Source organism: Heterodontus francisci, chromosome 32, assembly GCF_036365525.1.
Source record: "Heterodontus francisci isolate sHetFra1 chromosome 32, sHetFra1.hap1, whole genome shotgun sequence".
In the NCBI taxonomy this organism is placed as follows: domain Eukaryota; kingdom Metazoa; phylum Chordata; class Chondrichthyes; order Heterodontiformes; family Heterodontidae; genus Heterodontus; species Heterodontus francisci.
In genome coordinates, this window is record NC_090402.1 from 22,545,342 (window position 1) to 22,568,277 (window position 22,936).

A 22,936-nucleotide genomic window follows, 5' to 3' on the forward strand; every position below is an offset into this window, starting at 1 on the left:
TTGGTCCAAGCATGGATAAAAGAGCTGAACTCCAGAGGTGAGGTGAGAGTGGCTGCCCTTGACATCAAGGCAGCATTTGACTGTATCTGACATCAAGGAGCCCAAGCAAAACTGGAGTCAGTGGGAATCAGGGGAAAAACTCTCCACTGGTTGGAGTCATACCTAATACAAAGGAAGATAGTTGTGGTTGTTGGTGGTCAATCATCTCAGTCCCAGGACATCACTGCAGGAGTTCCTCAGGGTAATGTCCTAGGCCCAGTCATCTTCATCTGCTTCATCAATGACCTTCCCTCCATCATAAGGTCAGAAGTGGGGATGTTCGCTCATGATTGCACAGTGTTCAGCACCATTTGCAACTCCAGAGATAATGAAGCAGTTTGTGCCCACATGCAGCTAGATCTGGACAGCATCCAGGCTTGGGCTGATAAGTGGTAAGTAACATTTCTGCCACACACGTGCCAGGCATTGACCATCTCAAACAAGAGAGAATCTAACCATCTTCCCTTGATGTTCAGTGGCATTACGATCACTGAATACCCCGCTATCAACATCCTGGGGTTACCATTGACCAGAAACTTAAGTGGATCAGCCACATAATTACTGTGGCTACAGGAACAGGTCAGAGCCTTGGAATTCTGCGACGCGTAACTTGCCTCTTGACTCCCCATTGCCTGTCCACCATCTACAAGGCAGAAGTCAGGAGTGTGATGGAATACTCTCCACTTGCTTGAATGGGTGCAGCTCCAACAACAGTCAAGAAGCTCGACACCATTCAGGACAAAGCAGCCCACTTGATTGGCATCCTATCCTCCATCTTCAACATTCACACCCTTCATCACTGGCGCACAGTGGCAACAGTGTGTACCATCTACAAGATGCACTGCAGCAACTCACCAAGGCTCCTTTGACACAGCACCTTCCATACCTGCGACCTTTACTACTGAGAAGGACAAGGGCAGCAGATGCATGGGAACGCCAGCACCTGCAAGTTCCCCTCCAAGCCACACACCATCCTGACTTGGAACTATATCGCCGTTCCTTCACTGCCGCTGGGTCAAAATCCTGGAACTACCTTCCTAACAGCACTGTGGATGTGCCTATACCCCAAGGACTGCAGCAGTTCAAGAAAGCAGTTCACCAGCACCTTCTCAAGGGCAATTAGGAATGGGCAATAAATGCTGGCCTAGCCAGCGATGCCCACATCCCATGAACGAATTAAAAAAAAAATGTGGCCTGGTGTCATTTTGTTTTATAATGCTCCTGTGAATCGCCTTGGGGCATTTTATGTTAAAGGCGCTATGTAAATATTATTGTTTATGATAAGTCCTCATTGTTAAAGTTTTTAAATTGTTTTTAATATTTCAGCTATCTTAATCCCATGTATATGTCCCAATTTTTTATTTCGCTCTCTCTAAAATTTAATTAAAAGCGAAGGGTAATCAGTGCTTGATGCTTCCTGGTTTGCTGTCTGTGCAAATACATCAGTGTTATTGGCTGCTTCCCCTGCTTGATGACATCACTGTTGCTGTTCACCTGGAGATCCCCTTGAATGGTGTCAGATTCAAACTGAGGTTGGGAAAGGGGAAACCCATGCCACAGAGATTGCTAAATTTTTGTGGGCAGCTTTTTACGAGGTCAGCGACGAGCACCATCATTTCGCTGACTGCAAAATCTGGGCCAATACAGAGTTTGCAGCTGCTGTGCTAAACTATGATGTGACTAATATTAGTGTTCTTTTTCTCTTCTCACTGTCAATGGAAACTATCTGGCTTGATGACCTCCCTTTGAAGGCTCCAAAAGCACATGCTGGTTTGCAAAAAAGGCTGATAATTAGTTTTAAAAAGAGTGACCAGCACCCAGTGAAGTTAAGTAACTGTCTATTATTTGAGAAAGAGCTGCTAAATCAAAAATATATTTGAACAAATAAGATGTCTGTATTTGAATTAAATTGAATGGCTTGGTTACTCACTCAGGCACCTGTTCAGTGATGACCACTGATCAAGTAATTGTATCAGAATGAGCTGGAACGTCCTTCTGTGCTCAAAGCTGATCTTTAGCTTCTTGTGTACTAGGGTAACAATTAAAAGAAAGCCAAGTCCATGAAAAATCTTGGACAAAAATGCTTCATTTTGTCAAAATGCTTTCTCTACCAAATTCATTTGGACAATTTTACTCAGCCAGGTAGGCAGAGCTCTTGCTATCTGTATGGTTGTCATTACCAGTAGTTTAGCCCTATTCTCTTTAATCAGCTTTGTTGGCATTATAGATTTTAGTAGTGGTGATTGTCAACATAATAAGCAGTAAGGAAATTACATGTGCAGCATTTAAGTAACATTGCAATCTGTCAGAGCCCTTCAAAGAAAACAAATATGAATATATAATTTTCTTGTACTATATTACAGCATCTATACAGTAATGTTTGCATAGATATTAAAATGCAATTCCATTTTGTGGAATCTGAATTATTGGTTTGTATTGTTAATTAATAGGTTGCCACATCATATGCACTAACTAAGTATGCAATTTCAGTTTGTCAGAAAAACCTACTTGTGCATTGGCTAAGAATCTCCAAGTCCTTTTACAAGCTGCTATGGTCCATCTCTGTCCTGTATGTCCAGTTCAAGGCACTTGATAAGTTGATTCTTGGCTGCCATCTGAACAGATCTTTATTTATTTTTGCAACCTGTAATGCCAGAACCTCCTTATTTATGATTGTCTATATTTAAACTTTAAAGATGGTTTTTACTGTTTTTTGTAACTGAAGTACGTTCAATTTCAAGGTAATATGTTTTCTTATTGTCTTTCTCTCAAACTTTCTTACTTGTGCTCACTTACTTAATTCCCCCTCTCTGTTTTCTCCACTCTGAACCTCAGAGCTATTTTAAACACATCAAAAAAGCCAACCCTTTCCCCTAGCCTGTCTATGCATTATTTCAAAAATTAAAATACAGTGTTTTCCAAATGTGGATAAGAATGGACAAACACTCTTTAGTCCACAGGGATCTTGTGCTGATGGGATTCTGGATGTATCTGTCGAATGCAGCTCGTCCAAGTTAATAATGTGGGCTATAATGTTGGGTTGATATCCTGGAGTTTGGCACAATTAACTTCAGGGGTCAGGGAGATGTTTCAGAGAGCTTTATTTTCTTGGATCTTTTACCTGCAGTTTCTCTTATTCCTCAGTTGGGTTAAGAACGTAGTTTGGAAAATTGTTAATAGTCTGCAGAGGGAATTGTCTTCAATGATTTGAATTGCTTTTTCTTGTTTAATACTTAACATTCCTCTCCAACATTTTTTATTCTCGAACTTTGGCTTGTAATAGGTAGATCTTCACTACAGGAAAATGACATTTTTCTTTTGTTTTCTTCACTTGTTTTAGTAGTATTTGTGGAGAATTTATTTTACCAACTTGCGGAAAATTTCCAAGTGATATTGCTATTTGTCATAAAACTTTGTTGCATCTAATTTGCGACTGTTCGATATTATAAAGTGATTTTTAAAGTTTTTTTTTTTGAAGATTACCAGTCGATCTTCCATGGCATTGTGCGTGGGGAGTTAAGACTGTGAAGCAACATGAGGTCAGGGCCTAATTGGACCAGGGCAAGCAAGTATATTTCAGTTGCCATTTTAAAATTGTACATTCTGCCATTATTTTTATTCTTTGCCATTATACATTCCTATCTCCACATTTTATAATGGAAAATGCCTAAGTAAACTTGTCATGCTGGAATTACACCCTCACTCCATTGGTAGCACTGCAGTGCCTCCACTGTTTACATGTGCCCTCACCATTATAACTGTTGACATAGGAATTACGAATGGAATAAGTTGACAGGAGGATCACAAGCACCAGTGTTTTAAAATTGGGTAAATAGACGGATTACATTGCTGCTACTAGTTACAGTGCTGTAATGTTGAGATGAGAGCTGTAAATAGTCAACACATTTTAAAATTACTGTAATTTGATAGCAATGAATTAAGGTATATGCATTTTAAGAACACCTTTTGAATTTTCACTCCCATCTTGAGGGAACTAGTATCTTTTCTACTATTGCATAATAACTGGTGTACTTTCAGTTTAATATTATTGAAGCAAACAATTGGATAATCGTGAATACACTGGTTTGCAGTATTCACAGCATGAGCCATGATTTTTTTTTTGCACGGCTTTTTTTTTCTTTGGCTGTGAGCATAACGGAATACATTTCAATGTTTACGTTCTAACAGCTGTGTTCTTTTCAGACAGCTGCTATGGAAAATTATGCATTACTAGACAAATGTGTATCCAGCAACCACCATGAACAGTAACTTAACAATTAAAATGTTCTCTGCACACACAGCCATTATGGTGACCACAGAATCTGTGCTTTTCCTTCTCCCACCCCCCCCCCCCAATCCCCACTTTATGTTTTAATGCCATTGAACCCCATTGCTTTAAGATCAACTAACCTTCATGAGGTAACTTTTTCCAAGACTTGTTGAAATTTTCTCTTTCTATATTTCTATCCATATATAAAAAAATCATTGTTGGACAAATACATACCTGAGTTTATCATTTTTTCTTAATTTGAAACAGATTTTCAAAATATACACACAAACCTGTTCTCACAATATTTCTTTTATCAGCATCTGCATTGGACTCATTCCACATAGGTTTTAATTAATGTTTTGGATCCAGTCAATCATGGATATCTGCTATGATATTCAACACTTCTTTGATATTCTGCATTTCACATAATCTCCCCTCTACCATGTGCCACTGCACACATGCTATTACTAACTCAGCCTATGTTGTAGTTGTCCTGAACCTCTGCTCCATGTTATCCTTCGTTTTATCTGTGCTTTTAACATATAAAACTTTTATTTTTGTTTTTTTAAGTAGTAAGGACCAAGAGCTCTTGCAATGTTTAGATGCGCACTGAGCCCCTTTTCTGACTCAGAACAATCTGTTCTCAGAAAAGGTCTTGGCTTAATTGTTCTCCATTCTCCCCTCAAGCTTGATATGATTCTACTCTCTTTCTGCTGTCATCACCTCTGTGCTTTCTTTATTGGCTGGGAAGCTCCATCCTGGAAATTTGACTCCTTCATCCAACCTTCTCTGTTCCCTTAGACCCCTCTCCTGCAGCATCTTGTCTTCTTTCAATCTTTTCATGAAGAACTATTGCCATGATGCCATTTGTCTGTCTGCACTTGGAATATTGATCTTTTCTTCTCTTGCATAATGGTGAGCCTGCTGAATGCTACCATCATCCTCTGTTTATTTGTGTTTCACTGATGTACTTAACTTTCAGTGTCCTCTAATTGACTTAGTTAAATAATCGCTGCCAATTTTCACCTCTTTCCTGCTTTCAAAAATCCTGTTTGGATATCATACCTATTACTTTTTTCTCCACCATCATTTTGTTTAGTTCCATTAAAGTTCTGTAGAAAGATCTATATCCAAAACATTAGCCCATCTTTGCTCTTGACATGCTAATAAACTGTGTTATTCCAGTATTTTCTATTATTTTTGAAGGTCTTAATCAAGGAAGCTCTCTACTGTTGTGTAAGGCAAATATCTGTCATGGAAAGGGAACTTTAAGTTGATGGCACTGAGTCTTTAAAGATTTTCAAATGTTGTGCTCTTTAATTTTCTCCCCTTGATGTAAATAAAGTAGTACTCCATACTCCTCTTGTGCAAATGACCATACTTTGTGTCCTATCCACACGTGAATCACTTGTTATCAGTAATCGCAGAAACCTTACCACTTTTTTTTTCTCCTCCTGGGCCCTTGCTAGCCCAGGACTGCAGAGACTAATTGAATTGTTCTCAGTGCTACTTGGCTGAGATCAATTAACTTGACATAGACTGATCCAGGAGCTTTCCTGCTGTATTTAGCTCAGTTTCATGTGGTATATTTGAAATTGTTAAGATCTAGAAAGCAGCTCCTACTTTTTTTTTATTCATTCATGGGATGTGGGCGTCACTGGCCAGGCCAGCATTTATTGCCCATCCCTAATTGCCCTTGAGAAGGTGGTGGTGAGCTGCCTTCTTGAACCGCTGCAGTCCATGTGAGGTAGGTACACCCACAGTGCTGTTAGGAAGGGAGTTCCAGGATTTTGACCCAACGACAGTGAAGGAATGGTGATATAGTTCCAAGTCAGGATGGTGTGTGACTTGGACAGGAACTTGCAGGTGGTGATGTTCCCATGCATCTGCTGCTCTTGTCCTTTGAGGTGGTCGAGGTCATGGGTTTGGAAGGTGCTGTCTAAGGAGACGGTGCGTTGCTGCAGTGCATCTTGTAGATGGTACACATTGCTGCCACTGTGCGTCGGTGGTGGAGGGAGTGAATGTTTATTTGTGGATGGTGTGCCAATCAAACTGCTTTGTTCCGGATGGTGTTGAGCTTCTTGAGTGTTGTTGGAGCTGCACCCATCCAGGCAAGTGGAGAGTATTCCATCACACTCCTGACTTGTGTCTTGTAGATGGTGGACAGGCTTTGGGGAGTCAGGAGGTGAGTTACTCACTGCAGGATTCCTAGCCTCTGACCTGTTCTTGTAGCCACGGTATTTATATGGCTACTCCAGTTCAGTTTCTGGTCAATGGTAGCCCCTAGGATGTTGATAGTGGGGGATTCAGCGATTGAATGTCATGGGGAGATGGTTAGATTCTCTCTTGTTGGAGATGGTCATTGCCTGGCACTTGTGTGGTGCAAATGTTACTTGCCACTTATCAACCCAAGCCTGTCCAGGTCTTGCTGCATTTCTACACAGACTGCTTCAGTATTTAAGGAGTTGTGAATGGTGCTGAACATTGTGCAATCATCAGCGAACATCCCCACTTATGATTGAAAGAAGGTCATTGATGAAGCAGCTGAAGATGGTTGGGCCTAGGACACTACCCTGAGGAACTCCTGCAGTGATGTCCTGGAGCTCAGATGATTGACCTCCAACAACCACAGCCATCTTCCTTTGCGCTAGGTATGACTCCAACCAGCGGAGAGTTTTCCCCCTGATTCCCATTGACTCCAGTTTTGCTAGCGCTCCTTGATGCCACACTCGGTCAAATGCTGCCTTGATGTCAAGGGCAGTCACTCTCCCCTCACTGTAAGCATAGTTACGTAGAATTACATACCTATAGCGCAAAAACAGGCCATTTGGCCTATTCCACCTTAATTGTCTCTTCGCACTCTGCCCCCAAATCCCTCTTTTCCCTTCTCCTTCATGTATGCATCAAGCCTTCCCTTCCATAAATTAATGCTATCTGCTTCACCAGCACCATGTGGTGGAGAGTTTTAAGTTCTCACCACTTCTTTGTGTAAAGAAATTCCACATGGGTTCTAATTGTGATCTGTTAGTGACCATCTTAGATTTATGTCCCCTCCTTTTGGACTCTGGCACAAATGGAAACAGTTTCTTCGCATCTACCTTATTGACCCTATTTATAATTTGAAAGACTTGGTAGAATATGTGAACTCACAATTGTGCCACCAGCATTGCATTAAAAATGTCACTTTTTAAATTCGTACTGTTTCTTGGCTTTCTAACTGAGTAGCATTCCTGCTGTCCTGCTGGGACTGAATGGGCAGATAGGGTAAGCCTGTGAATACATGCATCCAGCTGTCAGCAGTCTGACCCTATTTCATGGGCAGACTGTGGTTCATTTGTAGATCTGGTAGAGTAGCCACACTGTTTCATACATTGCCTCCCGTTCACCCCTCCCTTTGCCTTAACATTGGCAGCTGTGCCTTCAGCTGCCAAGGCCCCACACTGTGGAATGTCATACTGAAATCGTCCCACCTCTCCTCTTTTGTCTCTTCCAATGAGACCATCCTTTAAAACCCACCACTTGCGACCAAGCTTTTAGTCACTGTTCCTAATATTACTGTTTCTGGTTTGGTGTTTATTTTAGTCTCATTGCTCTTCTGTGCCTTGCATATTTTTTTTTACATTTAAAGGGGTTATATGAATGAAACTGTTCTAACCTTTGCTGATAGAAAGGGATGCATGACCATTTGGATTACAGTTGTCCAGGCACTTTGCTTTGTTGACTTGCATCCAGAATGGTACAGGTATAATATTGTTGCAATTATTTTGAATTTGTATGTCTGTATCCTTTTTAAGAGTAACATCATAAAACAAAATTTACTACTGTATTTCCCATGTAAAAGCTTGATATATGAATATAGGGTTCATGATTGGAAAGCAGGCCTAATGCTGTGTTCTTTCTTTGTTAGCTGACATCAGTTGTGAGCGAGAGAGCTCCAGTTGGTTTATATGCAACTCGGCTTGAGAAAGGTAAATCAGACAATGTTCCTCCTCCTGATACTATATAGTGAAACCTGCTAGAAAGTAAATATGTAGGCATCTGGTGAAAACAGAATGGTGCTTGGCTGAGATGGCACTCAATTGAATAGCCTGCCAACACTCACATTCCAAGCTCACACTTGAATTATGACTTGAGTAAGGTACTGAAGGGTTGAAGTAACTCATGACTGTACCCGAGAAGAATTTGGGGGAGGAGGAAGGGAGAAAATTTGCAACAGCAAAATTGTATTTGTCCCTAATATCAGAGTTGCAAGCTGGGCAATATTTGTAAAATAACTTTTTTTTGTCTTCCCAGTTTGAAGTTCTCATGAAAAGGTTCATTATACATGGAAAAAAAAGTAACCTAATTTGTTAAGTGTGCTTTCCATAAGAAATAGGAGCAGGAGTAGACTATTTGGCCCTTCGAGCCTGTTCTGCCATTCAGTAAGATCATGGCTGATCTGATTGAGGCCTTAACTCCACTTTCCTACCTGCTTTTCCCCCGACCAAGCCCCCACACGCTCCCCATAACCCTTTATTCCATTGTAGATCAAAAATCTGTCTAACTCAGCCACCACTGCTTTCTGGGATAGAGAATTCCAAAGATTAACGACCGTCTGAGAGAAGAAATTCCTCTGAATCTCCGTATTAAATGGGAGACCCCTCATTTTGAAACTGCCCCGTCGAGTTCTAGATTCCCCCACGAGGGGAAACATCCTCCTGGCATCTACCCTGTCAAGCTTCCTCAGAATCTTGTATGTTTCAATAAAATCACCCCTCATTCTTCTAAACTCTAATGAGTATAGGCCCAACCTGCTCAACCTTTCCTCATAAGGTAACCCCTTTATCCCAGGAATCAACCCAGTGAACCTTCTCTGATCTGCCTCCAATGGAAGTATATCCCTCCTTAAATAAGGAAACCAAAACTGTACACAGTACTCTAGGTATGGTCTCAACAATATAATAAAAGCAAAATACTGCGGATGCTGGAAATCTGAAATAAAAACAAGAAATGCTGGAAATACTCAGCAAGTCTGGCAGCATCTGTGAAGAGAGAAGCAGAGTTAACGTTTCAGGTCAGTGACCCTTCTTCAGAACTAGCAAATATTAGAAATGTCAAAGGTTATAAGCAAGTAAAGCGGGGGTGGGGCAAGAGATAACAAAGGAGAAGGTGTAAATTGGACAAGGTCACAGAATAGCTGACCAGAAGGTCGTGGAGCAAAGGCAAACAATATGTTAATGGTGTGTTGAAAGACAAAGCATTAGTGCAGATAGGGTGTTAACAGACTGAAAATTGAACAGCCGCAAGTACTAACAAAAAAAACAGTGGGTAAGCAAACTGAACAAACTAAGATGAAATAAAATAAAATAAACACAAAAAATATATTTAAAAAAAGGAAAAAGAAAAAAATAACTGAAAATAAAAGTAAAATGGAGCCCGTCATTGTCTAAAATTATTGAACTCAATGTTCAGTCCGGCAGGCTGTAGTGTGCCTAATCGGTAAATGAGATGCTGTTCCTCAAGCTTGCATTGATGTTCACTGGAATACTGCAGCAATCCCAGGACAGAGATGTGAGCATGAGAGCAGGGGGGAGTGTTGAAATGGCAAGCAACCGGAAGCTCGGGGTCCTGTTTGCGGATCTTGTTATCTCTTGCCCCACCCCCGCTTTACTGGCTTATAACCTTTTACATTTCTAATATTTGCTAGTTCTGAAGAAGGGTCACTGACCTGAAACGTTAATGCTTCTTCTCTCTCCACAGATGCTGCCAGACCTGCTGAGTATTTCCAGCATTTCTTGTTTTTATTACGGTCTCAACAGTGCCCTGTAAAGTTGTAGCAAGAATTCCCTACTTTTATACTCCATCCCCCTTGCAATAAATGCCAACATTCCATTTGCCTTCCTAATTACTTGCTGTATATGCATGCTAACATTTTTGTGTTTTATGTGCAAGGACACCAAAATCCCTCTGTACTGCAGCATTCTGCAGTCTCCATTTAAATAATAATCTGCTTTTCTATTCTTCTTGCCAAAGTGGACAGCCTCAAATTTTCCCACATTATACTCCATCTGCCAAATTTTTGTCCACTCACTTAACCTATCTACATCTCTGCAGACACTTTGTGTCCTCCTCACAACTTGCTTTGCTGCCTATCTTTGTATCGTCAGCACATTTGGCTAAAACACTATGTTCCTTCATCCAAGTCATTTTAATATAAATTGTAAATAGTTGAGGGCTCAGCACTGATCCCTGTCGAACCCCATTAGTTAGTTTACCAATCGTCTATCCATGCTAATGTATTACCCCCACTACCATGCTGTCTTATCTTGTGTAGTAACCTTTTATGTGGCACCTTATCAAATGCCTTTTGGAAATCCAAATATACTACATCTACTGGTTTCCCTTTATCCACCCTGCTTGTTATATCCTCAAAGAGCTCTAATACATTTTCCAGACCCAGTGTAAATCAGATGATATGATTTGACAGCATTTTTGACAAAAGGAGCAAGATATCATTGTGTTGTAACTTCTGTATTTCAAAAATAAATCTGTTCACTTCTCACTGAACTAGACTCTATGGGCATGTGGGGAGAGGATTACACATTGATTCAGTTCAGTTTTTTTGAACTGTTCTGTGGAAGGCTGCATTGTCACTGAAATCAAACTATATTTTTAGTTTTCTTTTTGCGGTTCATGAATTATGCATTCGATATCTTGTCCATTTATAATAAGAGTATTTTTGACTTGTGCAGTAGAATTCTATGCCAACTCAGTTCTATTCTTAGTAGTGAAATTAGTGGTCTTATTGGCTTTTTGGCAGGGGAAGGAAAGGAAATTTTAAGTGAGCTGACCTATAAATATAATCACATTCATTTTGTTCACACTGGTTTTGCATTGATTTTTTTTCTTTCAAATGCTCTGACTTCCTGCTGATGTCCAGAAGGGGAAATGAACTGGAGTAAAAATACATTGTCAGAAAGAGTACATTGATCAAAAGTACATAGGGCAAGGCTCCTGAAGTATACAGAGGATTTTTGATCCATTTGCTCTTTATCTTAAATCATGTTTGTGTTTTTACCTCAGTTTACTCTCAAATGAGCATCAATTTACTTTAATCAAAATATTGCTTCTTACAGACTTTCCTATGTTAAGGTTAAAATAACATTTATTAACTGAGAATTAAGAATGAAGCCCTCATAAGGCAACTGGATGTGTGTGAGGCATTGCATCCTAGCATAATGAGCTTATGTCACCTTGGGTTGCTAATATGGATGTAATTTCGCAAACCTTTTTTGCTTTGCTCATACTCGGGTGATGCTCAAGCGAGACTGTCTTTTCCCGTTGGGCTGATGTATTCTTTCCTTCACTTGGATGCAGGGATAGAAGGTACTATAGCCAAATTTGCAGATGACACTAAAATAGGTGGGACAGTAAGTTGTAATTAAGAAATCTACAAATGGATATGGATAGATTAGATAAATGGGCCAAAATTTGGCAGATAGATTTTAACGTGGATAAGTGTGAAGTTATCCATTTTGGTCAGAAGAATAGAAAGGCAAATTATTATCTAAATGGAGAGAAACTTCAGAGTGCTTCAGTGCAGAGGGATCTGGGTGTTCTCGTGCATGAATCGCAGAAAACTAGTTTGCAGGTACAGCAGGTGATCAGGAAGGCAAATGGAATTTTGACATTTATTGCTAAAGGAATAGAGTATAAAAGTAGTGAAATGTTGCTGCAACTGTACAAGGCATTGGTGAGACTGCACCTGGAGTATTGTGTACAGTTTTGGTCCCCTTACTTGAGAAAGGATGTAGTTGCATTGGAGGCAGTTCAGAGGAGGTTCACTAGATTAATTCCAGGGATGAGGGGTTTGTCTTTTGAAGAGAGATTGAGCAGTTTAGGCCTTTACTCTCTGGAGTTTAGAAGAATGAGAGGAGACATAATTGAGGTATATAAGATGATTAAGGGGTTTGACAAAGTAGACATAGAGAGGATGTTCCTCTTGTGGGGCAATCTAGAACGAGAGGTCATAGTTTTAGGATAAGGGGTAGCAGATTTAAAACAGAGATGAGGAGAAATTACTTCTCTCAAAGGGTCGTGAATCTGTGGAATTCACTACCCCAGAGTGTGGTGGATGCTGGGACATTGGGTAAATTTAAGGAGGAGATAGACAGATTTTTAATTAGTAATGGGTTGAAGGGTTATGGAGAACGGGCAGGAAAGTGGAGTTGAGGCCGAGATGAGATCAGCCATGATCGTATTGAATGGCGGAGCAGGCTCGAGGGGTTGAATTGCCTACTCCTGCTCCTAGTTCTTATGTTCACTGTAGTAGCTTGTAATCTTTCATGTTGTCCTGTGTGGTCGAGTTAACTGCTTTCTTGCTGTCCCATAAGGAAATGGCCAGCCAATATTTCCTTCTTGAATTGAATCAAGAAGTCAAACATGACTAACCTTCCTTTCATTTGAGTATCTGTTAAATTTGTTCTCAAAACATGAGATTATGTTTTATGTGTGTTTGAGTTTATCTTGCACCACACGGGACCACCATTAACACCAGAAGGTCTTGCTGCAAGAAAAGATCTGCTTTAGCTGTAGTTCGAGGGAACCAAGTAACTTGGCCCTCCAGACATCGATTTGCTCATAGTTGGTGTGGGAAACTCATAGATTGGCATTTTTCACCTCTGTAACCTGCTGCTCTTCTGGTTCAACATTCTCACATGGATTGAAATTGATCAAGTTCATTTCATGTGGCTCCTGAACACGTTTTTCAGGTCTTCTGTATGGGTTGGAATGAAATCAAGAGGGTGAAATTGTACATCAGCTGGGGCTCAAAGCGGGCAGAAGTGAATTGGCTGTATTTTCTACACCCTGCCTGAATTTCCTTTCTACTGACTTCAGTGGAAAGGAAGATTGGGTGGGGTATATAACTGACAACTGATCTGCTACCATCTGTTTTGTACCCCTGCCGCAGTTAAATTTAATTCCCCAAGTTTCCAGAAGTACTGCAAGAGAAGTATTCATTATGCCACCCAGTTCCTTAAAATATATTGTGAAGATCATGAATATAAGAAATTGACCTCTTCTGATTTTCTTGCTTGAAGGACGACAGTAATAAAGTAGAGTTGGAGAATATCTTAATAAAGTGTTGAGAACTTAAAACTCACTGCCACAAGATGTGGTTGAAGCAGGTGGCATTGACGCAACAAAGGAACATAGGAAATAGGAGCAAGAGGAGCCTGCTCTTCCATTCAACGAGATCATGGCTGATCTACCTCAATGCCATTTTCCCGCACTATCCCCATATCCCTTGATATCTTAAAAATCTAGAAATCTATCGATCTATACATGATGGAGAAGGGAATATAGGCATATTGGAGAAAGGTGGAAAAATGTACCTGGAGTGGGAGGAGGCTTGCGTAGAGTATAAACATCACCTACCAATTGGGGTGAATGGTGTGTTTCTGTGCTTTAGATTCTATATATGTAAATCTATGTTTCTTGATGTAAAAGTAGGACTGCTGTCCTCAAAGTTACGTTTTCTGATTATATATTGATGACTTACTGTCAGAAATAGCATGTACACGACCACTTTATCTTCAGTTTGCGTATGTACTTTTTTTGAAAAATATAATTCCAAGAATTAAAACGATGTAGTTGCAGTGGATATATTACTGCAAAGATCCATTCATGTGTGTAAAATTGCTGTTAAATATTTTACTGCTGGGATTTTGTTGGTTTGGAAGAAACATCAACCTGATGATTTTCAGTTTAAATAGAAGACGGAAGCAACTTTTTTAGTTTAATAAGAGTAATTATGATGCTTTTTGAATTTATCCTGTTGATTTTGAATATTTTATTTTCAGCTCAGCATTCAGGATGTGACATGGAAGAGAGAAAATAATTTTCAAAAAAGCTGCTTCATCAAAAGAATGGCCTTTCTGGACAACCCTACTATCATCCTGGCCCACATTCGTCAATCACATGTCACTAGTGATGACACAGGGATGTGTGAGATGGTTCTTATTGACCATGATGTTGACCTGGAAAAATTGTATGCTCCTGTATCCAGCAGCATCAGGACAAATGTGCAGGGGGAAGGGAGTGATGAGACTCAGGGTTATGACTACTCTCAATCGGTTGACATTACCTCAAGCTGGGATTTTGGTATTCGGAGACGATCAAACACAGGTAAAACCTAAATACGTCTTGGGTGAGTAAGAAGTGTTACTAGTTTATAGTGTACACTATTGATGAGTTACTTCCATAACTGCGTAGTAACATTGTGGATTCTTTTGTCGCTGGCAAAATTAATTCTTTTAAGCTAACTTTATTTTGGTTGGACTTTTTTTTTTAAAAACCTCCGTAAATTGGCAGGATTTATTTCAGTTTTGAAATAAATGGTGCTGTTTGGTTATTACATGATCAATCTATTGGGGAACATGTTCATAGTAAGGATTTAAAACAAACAATTGCTGACTATTTTAGTAGAACATAAGTCTAAGTCATTGGCATTTGGATGGAAGGGTGTTTTGTTTATGAGGATAGGTTCTGCAGCATCTTGCACCTCCAGACCAAGAGGAAAGAGTAAAATAATGACTTTGATACTATAAAAAGTCGGCACTTGACTATTTTCTTGCAGGATTCTGATACTGTTGAATAGCAAGTAATTTGTCTCATGGACTCTCCCACCCCCGTTTAGACTCACTCAATAGTCTATTTGGAAAATTATGCAGTTGTTCAGCTTTTACATACAGAACCTAGGATATACTTAATTTAAACTTTTGACAGCATGAGATTTAAACAGGTCATCTTATCCCACCCACTCTAATTAGTGGAATTTCAAGTCCTAACTGTATCTAACTCATTGAAGTGATGTATTTTAAACAAATATTATTAGAGAAAGCAGTGGCAAACTTCAGGCATGTATTTTTCTTCATGTATTAATTGTGATGCTTAACCACCTAATTTAATAGTTGACCCTCAAGGTTTCCAATTAAACAGTGCAGTTCAGTGTGCTGTTGAATGTATCTAATTTATTGGAAGTTTATTGACACTTTTCCTGCAAAATCTCTGAAGAAGATGGTCAATTAGTGATTCACAAAGGTATTGAAATGTTCATTATGAGAAATGGAAATGGAACCTAATGTCTCCTTTCATAAATTTGAAACATATTACGGATGCTGCTCTACATATGAGCAAAAGTAGTTGGTTGCACTCCTTCAGGTCTCAGAATTTCAACAGGATTTGCTGTTGATTTTCACTTCAGGCTATGTGTTAAAGCTGCCTGGTCCTTTGGTACTTTAGTTTCATTGTTTAAAAACAATACTGAACAGGACCTTTAGTTGACTTCTTTTGAGGTCTAAGAAAACCCAGGTAATTTTATTTGTTGTAATCCAAGAGTCAATCGACTTTTACTAACCATTAAAATTTCTGGAGGAAACATTATTAATGATTTATGGTTGTGAACTGCCTTATTAATCTCTCACGTTTTTACATTTTAATATTCTCTGCACTGTTGAAATTCTTTATGAGCTCTATTAATGTTTTATGCCTTTTAAATTCAATTATTAATCATGAACACTTTGAGAATTTTGTTGGTATTTGTATAGCTGTGGTGTCATCTTTGAAAATTTATGAACGTTTGACATAGTTATAATATGATATAAAATACCCATTTAAAATGTGTAAATGTATTTCATTATGACACTTTTACTGCTGACTTCCCTAGACAATGATTTTTGTTTTTAGTTTTTCTTTCTTTTCATCTCTTTGCAGCTCAAAGGCTCGAAAGGCTAAGAAAAGAACGACAAAATCAAATTAAATGTAAAAATGTTCAGTGGAAAGAAAGGAATGCTATACATTCAGGTAAAGCATGTTTTGGATAATTAAAAACAATTTGATTATTCCCTCTATAGAGTTTGAGTACTGTAATTTGTTTCCATTTTTAAAAAAAAACTTAGTCTAAAATGATTCTCAATTTTGCAGAAACTAGAGAGAAAAAGTTTCTGAAGCACAGAATATGTCTAATTGTGCTTTCTTATAATAAAACTTAAAAAATGACAACTGAATACTGCATTCAAATGTGCTGAGTTAATGGGTAAAAGTATTTGTCAGTTTTGAAAATTAATATTGGTAGAGACAGTTAACGCCGACATTCCTCAATTACTGCAGCACATTTTTTTCATATTAAATCATTTGGGAAAAGTAAATAATTTAAAACATGTTGAATTTGGGAGAACCATGAACACAGTATTTAATACAAACATGTGTAATGTAGAGGTTGACTGCATTAATGCAGAAATATTGCACTGTTGTAGCAATTTGAGTTACTGCAGAGACAGCAAGATTTCAATGTATCCTCACAGTCATCGGTGTACAAATGAATGTAGTTCCAAAGTAAACCTGTGACGAGAAGTGCAATTTAGTATTGATGAATTTGAAAAGTTTGTAGATTTCAAATTTTTAGTAGAGGGGAAAATATTATTCCATTGCTAACTTAAAACTAAGTTGTTTATTTTTCTCAGATGTGCGCTACTGGTGTTTCACAGCACCAAAAGAGCACTGTTTCTATCTCCGTTTACATTCCAAGTAGTAAAAATCCCATCATTAAACAACGTCATAACTTTTGCAATTGAGTAGTTTCTGTTGTGAAACCTTTTCCTATCTTTACAAATTCATGTGATAAATGATGTTGAATAACATCAACACATCACATAGACATGATACCATCTTTATTGAAATTTATGTCTGAATTTTCTCCCTACCTAATTTTAAAAAAAGTTTCCCCAAAAACTTTTCATGAAGATGGTATCTTTTATTTAACTTAAATTGTGACTTCAAGAAAGGAGCAGAATGTAAGATTATAAATTGGAACGCTTTTCTATTACCACAATCCTGCTCTACCCGTCAAAAATAATTCAGTTCTATATTGAGCCTTTTTAAGCTTTCTCTAGTTATATAAAGGTTTGAAGGTTATATGGACGAATGTAGACTTCTTAAAGCATTATCACTGCAGTCATGTTGGACCTATGGAAGTGTCACCTTTTAGAATGTAACTGCTGAGGATTGAATAATGACGTGTTTGATCTATATCTTGGAGTTAATGCTTGATTTGGAACAAGAGAAATTTCAGTGTTTTTCTACTCTGGAAATTTTGCTTGAGGTTATTTACCTATTAACTATCAGGATGTGAAATAAATTTGAGTGGGGGAAAAGCGTCTGATAGAATAATTTGTGACTGCCTCTTTTTAATATATGTATAATGAATAATTTGGAAGTGAGCCATTACTTAATTTGTTAAATAGCAAAATAAATTCATTGTAACTATTATGCCTGTGAATAAATTCTCATTTCTCACTGTTTAAATAAAGTCAGCAATTCACCACCTGTGATCTGATACCTGATTTCTGCCATCACGATTGCTGGTTGAAGTGACTCAAAGTTAAGAGCAATATTTCATGTAGCATCCTTTTTTAAAGGAGCTTTCTATTTAATTACTGCTTTAATAGAACTTTTAATGACGTACAATAATGTTAGTTCCTAAAACTTGAACCAGGTTCCAGATGGGTGGGAATATTTTAATACAACTCCTTGATCTAGTACAGTTTCAAGGCAATGTCCCTGAAGGAGGTAAATGTACTGCTTAAAAGCAATAAGTCATCAGTTGTGCAAGACATCTCCATGAATTTTAGAGAACGTGTTTTTTAAACTTTGTGCGTAAATTTTGTTTTTTAAAAACTCCGTATCTAATTAACTAGTAAATCACAAATAATATAACTGATATCTATACAAACATACTTCCTCTCCAACTTTAGCTGAAGAATTAGGCTCCTTGTTTGAAAAGAAGGACTTCCGCGCAAAACCGCCGAATACCGGAAAACCGTCTACGCTTTCCATACGACTTGAACAGTGTCCGCAGCAGTTGAACAACCCATTTAATGAGTATTCCAAATTTGATGGCAAGGTTGGTGCAAAAAAAATTTCACATTTTATATTGCATCCCAGTTATTAGATACCCTACTGGAACATAAGCAAAACAACACTAACATCTAACAATCTAAATAAAGTGTTGGTTTAGCAAAAACTTGGGCTGCTGTTAACTGAATTTAGGGAGTCGGCCAGCTGCTTGAAAGTTATGAGACCAGTCCAGTGTTGTTGTTCTCCATTTAGTGAACAGCCTGGCTTGCGCTTGACATCTCCCCACTGGAGTACCATTGATTCAACAAAGAATTTTCTGGGGAAGATTTCCTCTGTACTTTTCTTAGTAAAATTATAATAGTATTTACAAGTTTGCTATAAATAGCTCACAGAGGAAATATTCCCCATATGATTGAAATGATCGACATTAACTCCCACTCAACATCTCTGTCATTGTGCAGGACTATTTTTCTACACACTTCTCATCGAATGAAAACCCTTAGTTACGTGTTGGTTAATGACTGTGTGTATTTGTTTGAATATTCCACGTTACTGCCTTTGCACTGACTTTGAATAGTGTTTACTTAGTAAATAATAATGCTACAAAAGTCTCACTGTTTAAAATGAGGTGGACCTCATCAGAGACGCCAGCAGCAGTGGCAGAGGATTCAAAAAAAAGTGTGGGGGAACAGCGCAGACCTGATTGGGTACAATAGTAGCAGAGAAGAAAAGAGAGAGCGAGAGAGAGCTTGTGCAAGGGGAAACAGTGGGGACCTGATTGCTGTATTTCCAAAAAAGCTAGGAATGAGGTCAGAGGACAGCTGGTCGATGATTGGTTGGTGAGTATTAGGTTTTGCTAAAAAAAAATTAAGGGAGTGGTTTAAACTAGGACTGGGAAACTATGAAATACTGTATTAAATTTATAGCTTTATTAGTTATCTAATCAGATTTAATTGGGTTAAGTATAACAGTAAGGGCATTAGTATTAAGAGTATTATCACCGAGCAAGTCTACAGGCATTAATTAAAATGAATACTTTATACAAGGTACTGACTAGATTCTGAAAGAGGGAATAGAGATTTTTATCTTAGGCTACGGCTGGGCAGCTGAGACCAGTTGCTTACAATTCCTGTCCCATGTGGTAACTTCATGTGTCTTGTGGGGGGGCACATGTGTAGGAAGTGTCTCCCGTTGCTTGAGCTCGAGCTTAGGATTTCTGATCTTGAGGGGCAGCTGGAGTTACTGCAAAGCAAAAGGAAGGATGAGAGTTTCCTGGATCATGCGTTCCAGGAGGTGGTCACCCAACAAGCAGAGAGTTCAGGATAGCAGATGGGTGGCCATCTGCAAGAGTAGGAAGAGGCAGGAGGTGCAGGAGTCTTCAGGGTGTATGCCACGCTCGACCTGGTACTCCGCTTTGGAACCTGCTGGGAGTGATGACACCTTGAAGGAGTGCAGTCCAGACCATGCCACTCTGGGCAAGGGACTGCACAGAGGAAACAGCAAAGAGTAGAAATGCAGTTCTTACAGGAGATTCCATAGTTAGGAGGACAGCCATTTCTGTAACCATTAGCATGAGCCCCGCACAGTGTGTTGCCTACCCGCTGCCAGGATAAAGGACGTCACTGCGAGGGTGCAGAATATTCTGCAGGGGGGAAGGGAGTGAGCCACAAGTTGTGGTACATCTCAATACCGGCAACATACAGAAAGCAGGTATTGAGGTCCTACGGTCAGCTTTTCAGGAGCTAGGGAGGAAGTTTAAAAAGTAGGACCTTGAATATAGTAATCTCTGGATTACTTCCAGTGCCACATGTTGGCGAGACATGGAGGATCAATCGGTGACTTGAGGCATGATGCAGGATGTAGAGCTTCAGATTCTTGGGGCATGGGGATCGGTTCTGGGGCAGGAGACGCCTCAACAGAACTGGGACCAATGTCCTTGTGGGGGGGAGGTTCACTGGTGTGGTTGGGGGAGGTTTAAACTAAATTTGCAGGGGGATGAGCACCAGCATATAGAAGTAGAAAAGAGGAATAAAGTGAGTGTCGGATAGTATTAGATGAGGAAGTAGTACCATATTAGATAGGAGCAGACTGAGAAGGACTATGAGGAATACAAAGACAGGTTTACAATGCATGTATGTAAATGCACAAAGTGTAGTAAATAAGGTTGGTGAGCTACAAACACAAATAGCAGTGTGGGAATATGATGTAGTGGCAATAACGGAAACATGATTTAAAAATGGTGAGGACTGGGCGCTTCATATTCAAGGATACAAAGTGTTCAGAAAAGTTAGGGAAGGTAAAAAGGGAAGTGCGGTGGCATTTTTCTTTAGGGAAGACGTAGTGTTGGAAAGGGAAGATGCCCTTGAAGGGGCAAAGACAGAATCCATTTGGCTAGAGTTGAGAAGCAAAAAGGGTATGGTCACATTACTGGTGTTCTGTAGGCCTCCAGAGAGATAGAGGAGCAAGTCTGCAGGTAAATCGCAGAGATGTGCAAGAAGTATAGAGTGGTGGTATTGGGGGACTTTAATTACCCAGATATCGATTGGGATAATGTTAGAGTAAAGGGTAAGGAGGGGGAGGAATTTCTGAAATGTGTTCAGGAGAACTTACTTGACCAGTATGTTCTCAGTCCAGCTAAGAAGGAGGCATTGCTGGATCTCGTGCTGGAGAATGAGGTGGGCCAAGTGGACCTGGCATCTGTGGGGGAACACTTGGGTAAGAGTGCTCATTGTATCATAAGGTTTAGATTAGTAATGGAGAAGAGCTAGGAACAATCTAAAGTAGAACTTATAAATTGGAGGAGGGCAAACTTCACTGGGATGAGAGGATCTAGCCAGGGTAAAATGGAATCAAAGATCGACAGGGAAAACTGTGACAGAACATTGTGTGATCTTTAAGGAGGAGATGTTTTGTGTACATGTTAGGTACATTCCAACAAAGGCGAATGGCAAGGGAACCAGAGTCAGGGCTCTTTGGATGACGAGGGTGATTGTGAATATGATGAAACAAAAAAAAGCAGGTGTACGATGCATGTCAGGTGAATTCTTCAAGCAAGAACCAGGCCAAATACAATAAGTTAAGAAGGGAAGTGAAGAGGAAAATAAGACTAGCAAAGAGAGTATGAGAATAGGGAACCCAAAAATCATCACCTGGCAGGTAAATAGTAAGTGGGTAGCAAGAGGCGGGGTAGAGCCTATTAGGGACAAAGAAGGGGATTTTTGCTTAGAGGCACAGGACTAGGCTAGAATACTTAAATGAGTACTTTGTGTTGGTGTTTGCTAAGGAAGAGGACGCTGACAAAATATCGGTAGAAGTGGAGACGGTAGAGCATGGCTACCCGGCCTGAACCGACGACATGTGTTGGGTTCGGGTCGGGTCTCTCTTCCAGGTCCGGCATTCGGGCTGGGGTTGGGCTGGGTTGGACACAGTGCTGCCTTTTGCTCAGGGAGGGCAAAGCTTCAAAATATGAACAGCTAGGACGTCAAGGCGGGAAACGTGCATCCGGACTCCGCACTAGTCTGCAGTGAGCGATTTCATCCAAGTTAGAGTACAACCTCTTTGATATAATCAACTTCATTCCGGTTGTCGGGTCGGGTGTGGGAAAAAAAATCAAAGGACTCAGGTTGAGTTCGTGTTGGATATGGTTCTCTCGGGCTCGGGTCGGGTTTCAGTTGCATACCCGAGCAGGCCTTTAGATTGGGTTAATGGATTATGGCGAAAATTGATAAGCATGTACTAGAAAGGCTGGTTATGCTTAGAGTGGATAAGTTGCTTGGTTCAGATGGCTTGCATCCCACTTTGCCAAAGGAGTGGAGATAGCGGAAGGGCTTGCTATAATCTTCCAATCTTCTCTTATACGGGGAAAGTGCCAGAGGATTGGAGAGTGGCAAATGTGACATCCTTATTCAAGAAAGGGTGTAAGGACATTCCTTATAACTACAGGCCGGTTAGTTTAACATCAGTGGTGGGTAGTGTTTTAGAAACAATAATTGGTAGAAAAAATAAACTGGCATTTGCAGAAGTTTAAGTTAATTAAGGAGAGCCAGTACGGATTTGTAAAAGGCAGGTTTTTTTTTTGCTGAAGTAACAGAAGGTTGATGAAGGGAAAGCAGTTGATGGAATTTAAGAAAGTGTTTGACAAAGTACCACATAAAAGGCTCAAAGTACCACACAAAATTAAAGCTCATGGAATAGGAGTGTCAGTGTGAGCTTGGATAAAAGAATTGGCTTAAGGACAGAAAACAGCAAGTCGTGGTAAATGGTTATTTTTCAGTCTTGATGATGTTGGACAGCAGTGTTCCCCAAGGTTCAATGCTAGGGCCATTTATATATAAATGACTTGGATATTGGAATACAGAGTAAAATTTCAAAATTTGCTGATGCTACCAAACTTGGAGGTGTGGCAGACAAGTAGCAGATTAAATTTAATGCAGAGAGGTGTGAGGTGATGCATTTTGGCAGAAGGGTTAGGGAGAGGCAATATAGACTTAATGACACAGTTCTAAAGAGTTTACAGGGAAGCGGGACCTGGGGTTCATGTGCGTAGATCTTTGAAGGTGGCAGGACATATTGAGAGAGAGAAAGAGTAATTAGCAAAGCATATGCAATCTTGGGCTTCATAAATAGATGTATTGAGTACAAAAACTGGAAAGTTGTGCTGAACCTTTTATAATGCTCTGGCTGGTTAGGCCACAAATAGAGTCTTTTGTCCAGTCTGGTCATCACACTTTA

The 22,936-nt window shown here is 39.6% G+C and overlaps 1 protein-coding gene across 10 annotated transcripts in view; it reads left to right on the plus strand.

Moving 5' to 3' along the window:
* mapkap1 (MAPK associated protein 1) overlaps window positions 1-22,936 on the plus strand; it is a 305,427-nt gene that overhangs the window by 39,224 nt on the left and 243,267 nt on the right. For 5 of the 10 annotated variants that reach the window (XM_068012486.1, XM_068012482.1, XM_068012481.1 and 2 more), the window contains 4 exons: window positions 8,217-8,277; window positions 14,152-14,476; window positions 16,064-16,153; window positions 18,103-18,251. The exons of 1 other annotated variant lie outside the window; for it this stretch is intronic. In XM_068012486.1, the coding sequence (XP_067868587.1) occupies window positions 8,257-8,277; window positions 14,152-14,476; window positions 16,064-16,153; window positions 18,103-18,251 (585 nt within the window). In that variant the 5' untranslated portion in view covers window positions 8,217-8,256. Of the gene's footprint in view, window positions 1-3,517; window positions 3,609-8,216; window positions 8,278-14,151; window positions 14,477-16,063; window positions 16,154-18,102; window positions 18,252-22,936 lie in introns of all 10 variants that reach the window. 4 more of the 10 variants (XM_068012484.1, XM_068012483.1, XM_068012479.1 and 1 more) reach the window with 3 other exon arrangements.